Here is a 14149-nt window from a genome sequence, read left to right as displayed (position 1 = left end):
AGGATGTGAAAGATTCAGAGCTGCAAAGTCACAATTAAAAATAGTCACAAACTTGAGAAAATGCACAAGTTCTGATTAATACATTGTGTTAGTTTAAGCTACGGCATTGCAAGTTTTTCCTGTCTGGGCAATGAAGTTCCCACTAATTTGATCACATGATTCAACTAAGACTGAAGCAGCGTTCTGCAAAACATTAGATGCCCGACCTGTTCTGTGCAGAAAAGAACAAGTAAAAGCATTCTCAGCATTAGAGGCCAAACAGGATGGCATGATCTCCATTGGAAAAAAGGTGAGAGAAAAAATACACTGAAAATTTGAGCTGCCACTAACACCACTAAAATTTGATGAGTACTCATGAGTATACTTACACCACTAGCATAGTGCAATACGGAACTCAAAGTGCAACATGGAGACAAAAATAGCAAAACTGTTGCCCAGAAAACATGCAAAAGGAACACCCCAAATGGATTCTAATCATAACTCGTTGCAAATACTACTGTCAGAAATCTAGATGAACATTCTCCAATCCACATTTGTTTTACATTTTCTAAATCTTACACATTTCCTTAGAATCAAAAACTGAGCCAGGAAATTTGGCCACATAAAACCTTTATTAGAACTTAAAATAGTATTTACAGATACAAAATGCACTTCTGAAACAAAACATCACCAGTATTATAGTGAAAAACAACAACAACAAAAAAACATACGAGACTGAAGGTCATAGAAAGAGGTGATTGAAAGTTTAACAGATTAAAGCAGCCATTATATAGAATCCAGAACATTTGAACGGGTATGAATGTGTGTGGTGGTAGGTCTATCAAAAGAACCAATCAATCTTAAAGATACCGAAGGACTTCTTTCATTATACATGACAACACCATCACCTGTTCTCTCAATCAGTTTTGCAGAAAATGTACGACATGACAACAACTTTCTCTGACCAAACAACGCGAACATTCAATCATCTTCAAAAATAACTAACTAGCTAAAACTAGAAGGTAAGCCAGAGGAGAGAATCCAGTCCTGAGGAAAGGGTGCAGGTGTTTCAAGGGACTGCAGTGACCAAAGGGAACACTACTGCGCTTCATCTTCTGGACAAGAATGCCATGTCAGTCTCTCCTCATAAAAGGATATGACCACCTGAGGGCAACGAGTGTTGGCCTCACGGGCTGGGACCAAATCTGCTTCATCTGAGTCTTTCCTAAGAAAAGGCAAAAGACATATATAAAAGCATTAGAGCAACTGAGGACCCTCATCTACACTAAGTCCAGTATTTGAACCCCTTGCTAGAAAGGAAATTCTAATACAGCACCAAATATAGACATGCTCTTATCTGAGGAATACAACTAAGCCAGAGTATGAGTGGGAATATTAACCGTTTCAAGTGCATAATTAAAAAAAAAGATCTGGATTTGAAGAGCATCTTTTCATTTTGTAACTCACCATTTCATCAAGAACATCAACTCCCCACTACTGTCTGTTGCACCAATGATTCGTTCTGGTTCAAGGTTCCTGGCAAAGCCACGTGGTTTCTCAGCCTGTATGTGGAGACAACGGCACACGTAAAGATATGCAAGAAACTGGGGCAGCAGTTCATGTATATTGTCAGAACTTTGACTCCAATTCTTCAATCCACATCAAAGTTCAGTAGCAGGTACCTAACTGACTGACATTGATATATCTTCTAAATAGGATTCATGCAACATGACAGTTTTCTTTATTTTGAGAAATGGCCCACATGCTAAGGATTGCCACTGACAAATTCAAGCAGTGTGATCCCTCAGGGAAAGGCCAGTTAGAATCGGATTCAGCATTTCTGACAGAATTTCATTACAACACTAAAAACAAAACGAAAAACATGCATGCATTCAAACTATGGCAGCAAGCTTAAAGAAAAAGGAACACTAGAGTGTAACTATTATGCCCAGCCATAAACATGTATGAAAGACCACGCTCAAAGTGAATCAAAATTTAGTGAAAATTGTGCCGATTCCGAAAAGGATAAATGCAGTTGTTAACAGTAAGTACAGAATTATCGACACTTTATATACATGAGGTAAGCGATGACAGTGCAGTGGAGTAGAGAACAATGTTGTTGGAACAAAAATATTAACACAATTGTGATAAACAGTAGTTCAGAGTTAGGATTTGTTAATAACTCCTGTCATCATAGTCTGATTTAATTGTTCATAGTGAGTTTTGTTGTTCAGTGCTCTGTAACACCTACCAGAAGGGAGGAGTTGCGATGAGTTATGTGCAGGGTGTGATGGTTCTGCAGTTTTGTGACCTGTCTGTTTCCCAACTCTGGATAAATGGCAGGTCGATCCCAGGCATACAAAACTGTTGATTAACTCACCACGTCTTTCTTCTTCGATTCCGTCTCTGGCTCATCTGTGGATGCCTTCCTCTTAACAGGAGCAGGCTTCTCCTTTACGTTCTTCTGTGCTTCCAAAAATGCTGAAATCAGCTCTGGGCAGTCAAGGTTCTCCTCAGGCTCCCAGGTATTATCAGCACTAAACGAGCAGGAAGATAGTCAACATTTTCATCTCCAAACATCCCTCAACACAGACTATGGCAATAAATATGCAAGCAATATAGTTAGCTTTAATGACTAGCTTGTATGAGAGCTGCAGCTCTTTCATGCAACCACAGCAACTACAGACAAACATATAGCACAACCCCATACCAGGGAAGCACTTCCAGCTCAGCAGGAGAGGGCAGGTGTCCCAGGCAACTCACTCTGTAAATCCTTTCCACTTCAGGAAGAATTCTACTTTCCCATTAACAAGACGCTGGTCGAGGACTTTTTCCACAACAAACTCCTCAGGTTCGTCTTGCGTATCTTGGGCATCCTTCTTAGTCTTGGTGTTCTGCTTCTTGCCCATTTCTTGCTGTAAAAACAAGGAGGAGTGCGGTAACGCCAGCTGCGTCACATTTCACGTGTTAAACCGGTGCTTTTTTTTCCACATTGAAAATCACTAGGCCCCAAATCCACCACAGATGCTGGGGGCGTAAACAAACTCACTGTAAATTCTTCTGTCATTATTTTGTGGTTGAAATACATGGCCACTAGCGTACACGTACACAACAACTCGGACACAGCAACGCCAACACACCACTTAATCATGCGAAAATAGCGCTAATTAGCGCAAGCGTCATGTGGCGTTCAGAGCTAGCCAAATACAATAATAGTTAGCCGGCGGGCTAACTGCAGCGATCATTTAGGGCCAATATTTCCTCGACTTTACGGTGCCACCTGCAACCGAGCATTAATTAAGATGGTGGTATGACGAAAAAGCACAGCTTAGTTACATTTAGCAATTGCAAAAACGTAACAAAGCTAAACGCCCGCTCTCCAACACAAATACGCACAAATAAACAAACATCAAACGTCGCTGATACAGCTAGCATAACATCTGGAATAAGCACTTCTACTTTTAAGCTAACTGACGTCGTTTAAGTCAAAATATTGCAGTAGAATTGAAACAATAGCGCAGCTCATGTTGCTGTGGTCTCTGCGCAGACTGCTTTGCCTGCAACATGGCCCAATTTATAAAACCATTAGCATGCAACCCGTTGTTTTGCTTTAGTAAAGCAATCAAATTATGCACGAACATTGCATGATGCATCGTTTATGGTACGTCAGTTATGCATACACACCGTAAAACAACAGGAATTCCTTCAGGGATGCAGCTTTACCACGCGGTCCGCTTCTTCTTTATATCAGGTAGGCAGTGAGCGGCACCGCAGGGCAGGCGCCAAAAGCTACTGGTCGCTCCTCTACGGAAGCCTGGAAGGAAAACGCGCTTCGCTGTCTTGTTTTACCTGGGATACTTCTTTGTACTGTATGTTCATAGTCCTGCTCACTCCGTCCTTTAAAGAATAAAGGTGGGCACAGAGCTGGACTCTCTGGTTTCAGCAGCAGAGAGAAGGACCCTGGCGATTCTCTCCATCCTGGACAACACACAGCATCCTCTACACAGGACTGTGATCAGTCAGATGAGTGTGTTCAGCTCCAGGTTACTGACTGACCCGCTCCACCAATAGGCTCAGGAACTCTTTTGTCCCATAGATTGTATTGTCCCCCTGGCCATCAGACTGTACAACTCATCACTGAGTCGTCAGAGGGGCTCGCAGTCATGATCACAGTAAGACCAATGTGATTGTAGAATGTCTATGCACCTTAGGTAGTTTGATACAACTGTTTTCCTACTACCTGTCAAAGTCACTTTAAATCACTTTAAGTCACTGTGCCTTGAAATGTCTAAATATTGTATGTTGAATTTTACTTACATTTTGTATTTCTATAGATTCTAAAATTAGAAGTGTTTTTATAGTATTGTACAGCAAGTTTTTCAGAGTATACTAACCTTTAATGTTAATGTTACCAACCTGCCTGTCTTGTCTTTTTGTTATTTATGTTGTTGTAAAAGGCAATTAATAATAGAAGAGAAACAAACCATCTTAACATTTAAAAGTGTAGATCTTTCCTACAGAGAAATTGTGAAGAAAGTACAGTTTTCTTCACCATCAAAAGGCACTTGGAAACTGGGGGAAACTCTGACAGGAAGAGGCCTGGAAGACCCAAAGCCACAACGGAATCAGAAGACAAGTTTCTGAGAGTCAGCAGTTTGTATGATAGAAGAGTGAAAGCAAGAGTGAAAGCAAAAGCAACCTACAAGTGCCACACATTTAAGGGAACTTCTGCAACAGATTTGGGGAGAACTTTCTGAAGAATATTTGATTTTCATTGTGGAAAGAACGCGGGTTCAGTGTGTTCAGCTGTTTTATCTGCCAAAGGTGGCTTCTTTGATGAGTCACAAGTTTAGAATACATTTTGGTTTCTAAATAGATTTTTTTTAAACTTCATTTGCTTATTTGTTTTATACTTTCATTTCAGAGTACAGTGAGATATAACTCATGAAAAACCAAGTATCTGAAGTTATTAGAATATTTCCTAAGGTAAATCAAAAAACCAGATTTACAATACAGAAATGTCCAACTTCTGAAAAGACTTGGTTTGCCACAACTTACTGTATCAGTGTGGGATTGCATTAGGGTGATCAGCATATGCCATTTGCTGAAGTGTTAATGAAGTTCAGATTGCTTTAATATCAGCCTTAAACTGATCTATATTTTTGGGGTTGGGTGTTTCTCATATTCCTCTTGATATCCCATATGGGGTTCAGGTGAGGTGAGTTGGCAGGCAAATCAAGCACAGAAATATCATGGTCAGCAAACCATATGGTGGTAGTTTTCGCACAGTGGGCAGATGCTAAGTCCTGCTGGAAAAGGAAATTGGCATCTCTGTAAACCTTGTCAGCAGATGAAGGGATAAAGTGCCCTAAAATTTCTTGCTAGACGCTGTGTTGACTTTGGACTAGAGATAACACAGTGGACCAACACCAGAAGGTGCCATGGCACCTTAAATCATCAAAGACTGTAGAAACATCACACTTCTTTTTCCCTTAGCCCAGTTAGATGACATTGTCTCTGGTTCAGGAGTGGCTTGATATTAGGAATGGAATAGCTGTAGCTCTTTTTCTGAAGACATCTGTGCTTGATGACTCTTGATACTGATACCACTCCTTATGAAGTTCTCCCAAGTTTCTGAATCGACTCCCCTTGACAACCCTCTGAAGGTTACAGCATCCCTGTTGCATCTGCTCCTTTTCCTATCACACTTTTTCCTTCCAGTCAACTTTCCATTAATATGCTTCGACACAGCATTCTGCCAATAGCCTTTTCTGCAGTGACCTTCTGTGGCCTACTTTGCTTGTGGAGGATGTTCATGATCGTCTTCTGGACAACTTTCAAGTCAATAGTCTTCCCCATGATTTTAGCTGTATTTACTGAAGTAGATATATTGTTCAAATAGTAATTTACTCAAAGTCAAAATAAAATATTCTAACATTTCGAGACATTGGATTTTTGATTTCAAGTAGCTATAAGCCACAATCATCCAAATTATAACAAAATAAGGCTTAAAATATTTCACTTTCTATGGAACGAGTCTAGAATATATTACATTTTCACTTTCTTAAAGAACTGATGGAAAACAGTAAACTTTTCCAAGATATTCTAATGTCTTGAGATGTGCAAGTAAGTGTTTGGACTACATCTCTCTTCAGAATGTGTCCCTGTAATTGTGGTTTGATAATTAAGAGTACTGAAAAACTGCCATACAATTTGAGGAAAACCAATACCGATTATGCAAACAGGAGTCGCTGGGGAGAACGAGACAGTCAGTTCATCTTTTTTAATCAGAAAGAACAATACCTGCAAGAGCAACTTAAATTCTCAAAGCCAAATCATACTTCCAACAATCACCATGCAATCAAACACATTAGCCTTCAGAAACAAGGAAAAACATTTATGAAACTTAAATTTATACAAACAGCAAAGTAAACTCTTGCCAAACCACACGGGAGGGGAAAAAACTACTTAAAAAAAATTATTTACTAAATGCTCCATTTATCTCACTCACTCAGCTGACAATACAAAGCAGTGTGCCCATGAAAAAATGGCAAGTTCTAATACTTAATTCTGCTCTCAGATAATCTCAAATATATAAAAAAGCAACATCCAAACAACATTCAAACTTATTAAATAGAGTTGGTGATTGTATTTGTTTTTTTTAAAAAATGGGATAGTTCATGTCTACTTAGGGCCACGTTAACAAACCAGAATTTGTAGTTATCGAGTGCACTTAAGTTCCCCTAAAAGAAGGGCATTTTCAAATTTAGCCAAAAATGAACAAAAACTAAGCCGTGAGGTAGAATATAATCTTGCCAAAACTCTATAGTACTTGAAATGAAAGGGGTGAGGTCAAATTGTGCTTGAAACTAATTGATCAGTATTGATTTAAACATGCAATGGCAGACTCATACAACATTTTTGTTATGATAATGTGCATAGGTGGATCATGTACACACACAATAACAAAAATACTTTTCAAATGAAAATTAAGGCCTTGTCATTTCAATCATTGGTATAATGCATGTCATTAAGACATGTAAGGAAAATAATGAAATCATTTTTTTGAATGTCACTTCAATTTTCTTGCCTGACAGTACATGCTCTCCATTGTCTCAAAAAACCTGTAAACTTTAGATAGCGAATGTTCCAATATTCTTATCACTTTGACATTAAATTACAATTTTGAAAAAAGACACTGTCCTTGACAGTCGCGTGATGCATATAACCTCAGAAACTTTAATAAATACAATCTTTAACCCCCTTCTTATACTGAATAGGTATATGCTGAGAGGGATGATTACATGGAAACAAACAAACAGAATCCACCCTTTTAGATCTCTATCCAGTAACTGTCACAATGCTGGCCCTGTTGACACTGAGGCCTGACTGATTGCAAATGCTTGACTGTGAAAATGATAAGACTATGACTTTAATGTTAACAGGCACAAAAAGAGACTGATAGCACTGCCAGCAGCTTAGCTGTTCCCTTAAACCACCCCTTCTGCCTTGTTCATCTTGAATAAGCAAAGAATGTCCAGTGTGTAAGCTACATTTTCCCATGAGACCTTATATTTACAGAGAATTTTTATTTATTCATGTTCTGAGTGTCTTTCATTTTGCAGCTTTTGCCAATTCAGGCTCCCAGCAGCGGTGAATCCACACACACGTTTACAAAAGAGAACCCAAAACCAGAGTCAGGCAAGTAAGTTCAGTAAGTAAGTTCAAAAACCTAAAAACTCAAGTCTCAGATGGAAATACTGCATCATTGCTTTTTTTCCTTCTTCCTCTTGTCCGTTTTGTTTCCAGCTGTTGTGGAGACAACAGGCCGTCTCACAGGCTGAACTACAACCCTTCCATTAGCCCCACACTGCAGGGTGAATCTGTCTGGGTTCAGGGGCCGTCCTGAATCATCCCTCAGCCGGGCCAGAACGTCTCTGGTCAGCTGCTTTATCTGTTGGCCCACAGCACCCATTGTCTTGGCTGTCAGCTGTTTCTCCCTCAGTAGTCTGTCTCTCTGAGCACGCAGCCTGTCCACCTCTTCCTGGAGCCCAGTGATGGCATCTAGTTTGCGCTTGCGGCAGTTTTGCGCAGCCAACTTATTCTTCCCACGCCTGCGGATGTCCCTCAGGAGCGTCACTTGTTCTGGGGAGAAGTCGTGACCATCAAGAACCTCCAGGAACTCTTCTACAGGCATGTTGACAATCTGCAGGACAGAGAATGGGATGCACATGGCTCGGGCACGCAGCTCATCACGACTCAGCTCCCGTTCCTCCAGCTGCTGCCCATCATCGTCATCACTGAGAGGCTCCTCTTTGATGCTTTTGTGGGACAGAGTGACTGAAGGCTGGTTTAAGAAAGGAGGAGAGGAGTAGCTGTGGTCATGCCACACACTCTCAGTCGGATCAACAGGTGACCACACTGAGCTGTAATCCATGATGCCCTTTGAGGGAAGTGAATCCACTTCACTGCTGTAGCCTGTAGCTCCACACTCATCTTCACAGTATGAACTGGATGACGATGACATCTCAGATGAGCCTAGACGAGTGGTAAGATATGATAGTGTTAGTATATATGACACGCAATTTCTTGGCATCACAAGCCATAGCAATGAAGACATTTGATCGACAAAGGTTTGCAGGATTCAAACAAACCTGGAGAGACTGGACCTCCAGAGCTGCTCTCCAAAGACAGACCGGAGTCCGAGTCCAAGTCCTCAAGGACCCGCGGATCTATGCTTTCCAGGCAGTCCATCAGCTGGGTGTCCATTGTGTCCAGGCCTTCCAAACCTAGCTGATTGATCTGATCAAACACTGCCTCATCCAGGCAGCCACCCAGTGTAGTATGCGATGAAACATTTCCACTTAAATTACATACTGAGGCAAAGGGGAGTGCGGCGAGGCCCAGAGCCATCCCTGGTGAAGCATCTGAGTGCGAAGAGCCTGTGGATTCCAGCTGGAAGAGGGTTCTTTGCTGGTTGATTGTCCTGGACTCTGTTCTTCCAGATGCGACATCAAAGACTCCAGCACTAGATACCATAGCATCATGCAAACTGACATCGTGGCTGATGGCGCTGGTGATGTCAGCATCGAGGTCCGGCAGCCGCTCAGTGACCAAGGAGTCCAAGTCCTACATGTGAGAGATATATTTTAGTTGCACCTTACTTTTCACGGCTTTAAAAGTCCTCCGGCACAACAACATGACACACTAAAGCTCTCTATTGTACCATACCAATCGTTATTAGATTATGCATCTGAATTCCTGCATGACTGATATTAAGCCTTATGTAAAATTAATGTCATTTTACATAGGGCTGAATATAATGAATAAGAGCAGGCAACTTACATCAAGGTCGGTAACAGAGAGCAAATTGCTCCAGTGTTGGTCAAGATCAATGGTAAGAGGATGGTGACGTGTTGGATTGGACAGTGCAGTGATTCCTTCGAGGAGACTCTGAAATAAACAAAAATACACAGAATGTACATTAACAAAAGTAAGTGGTATGTTTAGTTTTCAAAACCTCCAGTCATAGCAGAGTAAACACTTTACTTCAGGGGAAAAGCTGTTTAAATCTGATACAAAAAAATACAAAAAAACTCCTCTTAAAAGCTATCAGTTTAGCTAGTTGCAAAAAGGAACAGAAAGTAGTAGGAGGTAGGTATACTTCTGAGACTTCTGAGAGACATAGAGTAGTTACTGTGCTATTACTAATATTACATGGTGTTACTAAAACTGCATTATCATCAGAATGGTGCAATTTAAGTGAAGACGTCACATGAGAATGTGATTTCCTGGTCAAAAGACCGTAACATTACTGCAGTTTCTGCTGGCATGACCCATGAATTATGACAGAAGGAGAAACACTGTTGTGTATACTCTTTAAAGAAATCCAGTATAGCTTCCATTCAAAAAACAGAACTTTTTGAAACAGTGATGCAGTCAGTAGCATTGTTCACAGTATGCAGCAGCTAATGAAGAGAACTGAGACAAAACGGACTCGTACCTCTTGTTCCAGTGTGGAACTGTGAGCCAGTTGAGTGAGTAGAGCTGGTTCCTCCTCCTCTTTAACTTTAGCATCAACATCCTGGGGACAAAGAAAGGCAGATGGAGAGAATGGTAAGACAGAAGTAGGGAACAAGAGTCAGACAATACAGGATATAAGAAAAAAGATAGGGAAAATAACTTCTTCACCAGCATCCAAAGACCTCCAAAGATCATTACATTTCTAGTTTATTATTGATCCCAGTCAAACAAATTGCAGACAATTGTATAGCTTACAATATGATTCTAACACATGGCTTGTTTTGTTATCATAACAGTTAGGCTAATTACCATAAGAGATGACCAGATAAATCTACATTTATGTGGGTCATCGGTTGTCCCCATTGAAAAATTCCTCATATTTCTACACACAGACAAAGAAGTAACTTCCATGCTCAAATTATTAAAGAGGGGTGGATTCTCGTCTGCTCCAAAGGGAGTATAACTGCTGAATCAGGTTTTACGTTAGGCTAGAGGCAAAAATAAGACGAATTGTGCTCTACACTAGCCTATTTCTGCCCAAGCTCTGTCTGAGCTTGTCAATGTCTACTGGAGTAGCGTAACTTTTAAATGTCACAGGTGTCATCCTCTACTTCGAAACAGCGCACCTCCCACAAACCACTGTCAAATTATTTCACTAAAGATATGGGAAAAAAAATGATGTGTCAACACCACATCAGTCATGTGAACAAGAACTCTAGGAGGGGCAGTATTAAAGTATGGACCACCGCATTTGTGTAAGCAAACAGGGTGTGGATCCAAGCCCCACTTTTCCACCTCTCAAGGCCCACAGCTGGTGGTTGAGTCTGAAGAAAGGGGATATAGTTACACAATCGACGACATCAACTGCCCTCAGGACATAACATCCACCAAGCAGCTGTTTCTACCCTAAGCTAAAAAAGCTGGATTACTGGGAGAATTGAATATAAAGGGTATGATTAAAGTCTTAAACACAAAAACTGTCACAGAATACAGATGTCCGTTAGATGAAATTACGCCTAATTTCTGAAAATAACAGTTAGTGAGCAACTCAGCACATGGTAGCTTTACATCTGTGTGCTTATCATGGTGTTCTTTGTTAACTATTCAGAGAGGGCTTATTGTGACAAGTTTCGTAGTGAAGGGTGACAGCTGCAGCAGACAGCTGACTTATTACTAGTAATGTTTGACTCTGTCATGAAATGGTTTTATGGCCAAGTAACTAGACCAGTTAAGTCGGTCTGCTAAGTTACCAAATTTTCATGATGAATATAAGCCCCCTAATCTAGCTGGGTAAGCACTGTCAGACTTAACTAATCACTGATCTGCAACTTGTGACACATGACTGGGACACATACTGAATGAAAAGGAATGCACTTATCAGCTTTTTTCAGCAGTTTATCATATCAAGTTGTTTTGTTTCCTGGTACACAAGGAAATGTCACAACATATTAAGTTACTTGTTGGATGGACACCAATCTTTATATGCTAATGGTGCTAGTTAGCTAGCAATAGCATTTGTTAGCCATTGAGGAAGTTGTGATTGTCGTTAGTCATTTTAGTTAGTCAAATACTTTCGCCTGCAGCTTGAGTTTCTTGTCATACAGTATACTGTGGCTTAGTTGGAACCAAATCCTGCTTAACTTTATGGTGCATAAATCACACTTGCCTCTTTAAGAAACCCGCAGGCTCCAGCGCCACAAGGCCCTTGTCCGAGCTCAGGGTTTGTCTGACACACTTCTTGGCCACTGGCAGGCAGGTGTTCACTGACATCCCTGGCCTCGTCTTCAGGGCTTTCTAACCCTGTGTTGGAGTCAGTGCTGTTGCTGGTTGAAGGTCCACTGTCAGCCTTGTCAGTGGCAGACACTTGGTGTACCAGCCATGCGCTCAACTGCGTGGGGAACCGTGGGGAACCCAACGTCCTCACCTCGTCTAGCAGCCGGCGACTTGCAAAGAAATAGTCCAACTCGGGACATTTTGGGTGCACACTGTATCCGTCAAGAGTGTCTCTCGAAATGTGAAAGGGTGTCTGGATGTAAGCTGAGCTAGCACCCAAGTTAATCTCTGTCAGAGGCGAATAGTAGCCGCTTAAGTAGCTGTCGATATCCACACGAACTCCAATCAAACTGAGTAAGATCGTCAACTGAATCAGGCCTTCTGTGAAGTATTTTTTCGCGATTTGCATTTTCTAAATACTTTCAGAACTGCAGATAACTGTGAAATCCTGACCCAACAGTTCCTCTTTCCCGAAAGGACAAAGGGAAAAGCCTAACAAAAGAGCACGCCTTCCCCTGTCAGACAAAGAGGTCCGCCTGTACCGGCGAAATCGTTAGATAGCTATGCTAGCTGTTAGCAGTTAGCTATCAGCTTTAGTTACCGGTTAGCAGGAACCTCTGGGCGCAGACATTGCAAACGCGTTTCTCTTCGGTATCTTATGGCGGAGAACTTATTCGTCGGCGTTAAATAGCTATCACTGTCTTCTTAACGTTAAAGATTAAACTGAAAACGAAACATATGAAAAGCTAACTGGTGGTGCCGTACCGCTACTGGGGCAACTTCGTTTCAGATTTGCATGACTCCTGTTGATTGGTCCAGAGTGTTGACCGCAACAGAATGTGATTGGAGGATATGACTGTCCGTCATAATATTGACCAATGAGACCAAGGAACTGTTGTTCATACAGCCTCCACCCCAGTATTAACTACATGTTATTTACACGAAAAATAGCACAAATCAAACTATTTCCATCTCAGAAATGCACAGGAGATAGACCTACTGCTCTTTTAAGGATTAATTTCAAACGTTCAGCCATTCAGTGATTCTGGTTCTACTTCTGAGGGATTTTTCAGATGTAAAGGCTGGGTGCATTTGCATAACGTTTGTGCTACTGACCTGCATCTGTCCTGTTTTTCTTTGGCCCAGTGGCAACTGACTGAATTACAGCCTGAACTTGTTCAACCATATGCTGTTCAAGTCCCTCTGCAAAGGAGAATGCCAAAGGTGGAATCCTGCCATATACCTAACACCTTACCCACTGGACATCTCAAATTACAGAGTTCAAACTTTTTACTTTACTCAAGTTAGCTGTTACCATATATTATGCAATAATATAACAATCCAAAGGCCAGAATGCTCCATGTAATATATTCTGTAATTTGAATGTAATTGGTGTAACCGCTTCCAAAGGCTTGTAGAATTAAGGCTCCCTGAAATTATTCTGGCAGTATGTGGTATATGGCAGTCTACAAAACAGAGGCATAAACTGATACCAGGATTAAATAATAGATGGAGCATCTGATGTGGTGCATTATTCTGTGAGTTATCCATTTTTCTAAACTCAGTTTTTAAGTAAAATACTGACCACAAGATTTTCACTTGTAAGGAACATATTTCCTTTGTGGCATCACTACTTTTACTTAAGTAACATGTCTAAATACAGCAATGAGCATGGGGGTAGACTGGGAAAAGTGAATTTTAACACTGAATGTAATTCTTTGCCATCTTTGTACCCACACACCATTTGACTGAGCACAATGTTATTAAAATAATACTCTCTATTAAACTGGAATTCAAACATAAGTCCTTCTCTGATTAATACGTTGAAATTTAGACTAATTACGTTGGTAATGTCGGGCCATGTATCAACCACTGGGATGTCTCAACGTGTGTTTTAATAGCCCGGGATGCTGTGCATCTGATCTGAATTATAATGTTTAGCCAAAACTAAAAAGCTGTATGTTCATTTATCATAACTGCTTTACATATTTATTGGCACATTCATATACATATGGTTTTTGTTTAACCTCATCCCAAGTTTTATGCAACAAAACAAAGCCGCTCATTCTGCTGAGTAAGACTAATGTCGAGAAGTACTATATATACAAGAGGGTGACAAATTCAAGGAAAACCTGAACCTTTGACCCCAACATAGAGAGGATCCAGTGACTCTGTTATCATGTGACTTTGCTAGCATGGTGTGGGTCTGTCTGTCCCCTCAGAGGGAGGGGTTACTGTAAATCAATACAAATTTGTTTGAAGTAATCATCTTTATCATGTGATGAAACATTTCTATCACTGAGTGTGCTGATTAGCGTTAGAATGATGTGAATCAAATGCTTTGGCCTTTACAGCCACCATATTAACACACATG

The 14149-nt window shown here is 40.8% G+C and overlaps 2 protein-coding genes across 5 annotated transcripts; both read right to left on the bottom strand.

The window, feature by feature from the left end:
* Positions 1–592: 592 nt before the first annotated feature.
* cbx3a (chromobox homolog 3a (HP1 gamma homolog, Drosophila)) lies at positions 593–3822 on the bottom strand. 4 transcript variants are annotated; one of them, XM_023287095.3, is made up of 5 exons: positions 3664–3822; positions 2743–2894; positions 2360–2516; positions 1447–1541; positions 593–1204 (listed from the first exon to the last, which is right to left on the bottom strand). In XM_023287095.3, the coding sequence occupies exons 2-5, from the start codon at positions 2886–2888 to the stop codon at positions 1078–1080; spliced, it is 525 nt and encodes a 174-aa protein (XP_023142863.1). In that variant the 5' UTR covers positions 2889–2894; positions 3664–3822; the 3' UTR covers positions 593–1077. The 4 variants fall into 4 exon arrangements, with proteins under 4 accessions (XP_023142863.1, XP_023142864.1, XP_054874032.1 ...); XM_023287096.3 differs by having other exon boundaries at positions 2743–2927; positions 3664–3817; XM_055018057.1 differs by lacking the exon at positions 3664–3822 and adding an exon at positions 3029–3642 and having other exon boundaries at positions 2743–2927.
* Positions 3823–6247: 2425 nt separating this feature from the next.
* nfe2l3 (nfe2 like bZIP transcription factor 3) lies at positions 6248–12567 on the bottom strand. Its single transcript, XM_023287092.3, has 5 exons — positions 11669–12567; positions 9983–10063; positions 9325–9432; positions 8634–9108; positions 6248–8517 (listed from the first exon to the last, which is right to left on the bottom strand). The coding sequence occupies exons 1-5, from the start codon at positions 12182–12184 to the stop codon at positions 7745–7747; spliced, it is 1953 nt and encodes a 650-aa protein (XP_023142860.2). The 5' UTR covers positions 12185–12567; the 3' UTR covers positions 6248–7744.
* Positions 12568–14149: the final 1582 nt, after the last annotated feature.

Source organism: Amphiprion ocellaris, chromosome 15 (genome assembly GCF_022539595.1).
Source record: "Amphiprion ocellaris isolate individual 3 ecotype Okinawa chromosome 15, ASM2253959v1, whole genome shotgun sequence".
NCBI lineage: Eukaryota > Metazoa > Chordata > Actinopteri > Pomacentridae > Amphiprion > Amphiprion ocellaris.
Note: the sequence above shows the minus strand (reverse complement) of the source record. Positions and strands in the feature narration are given on the sequence as shown.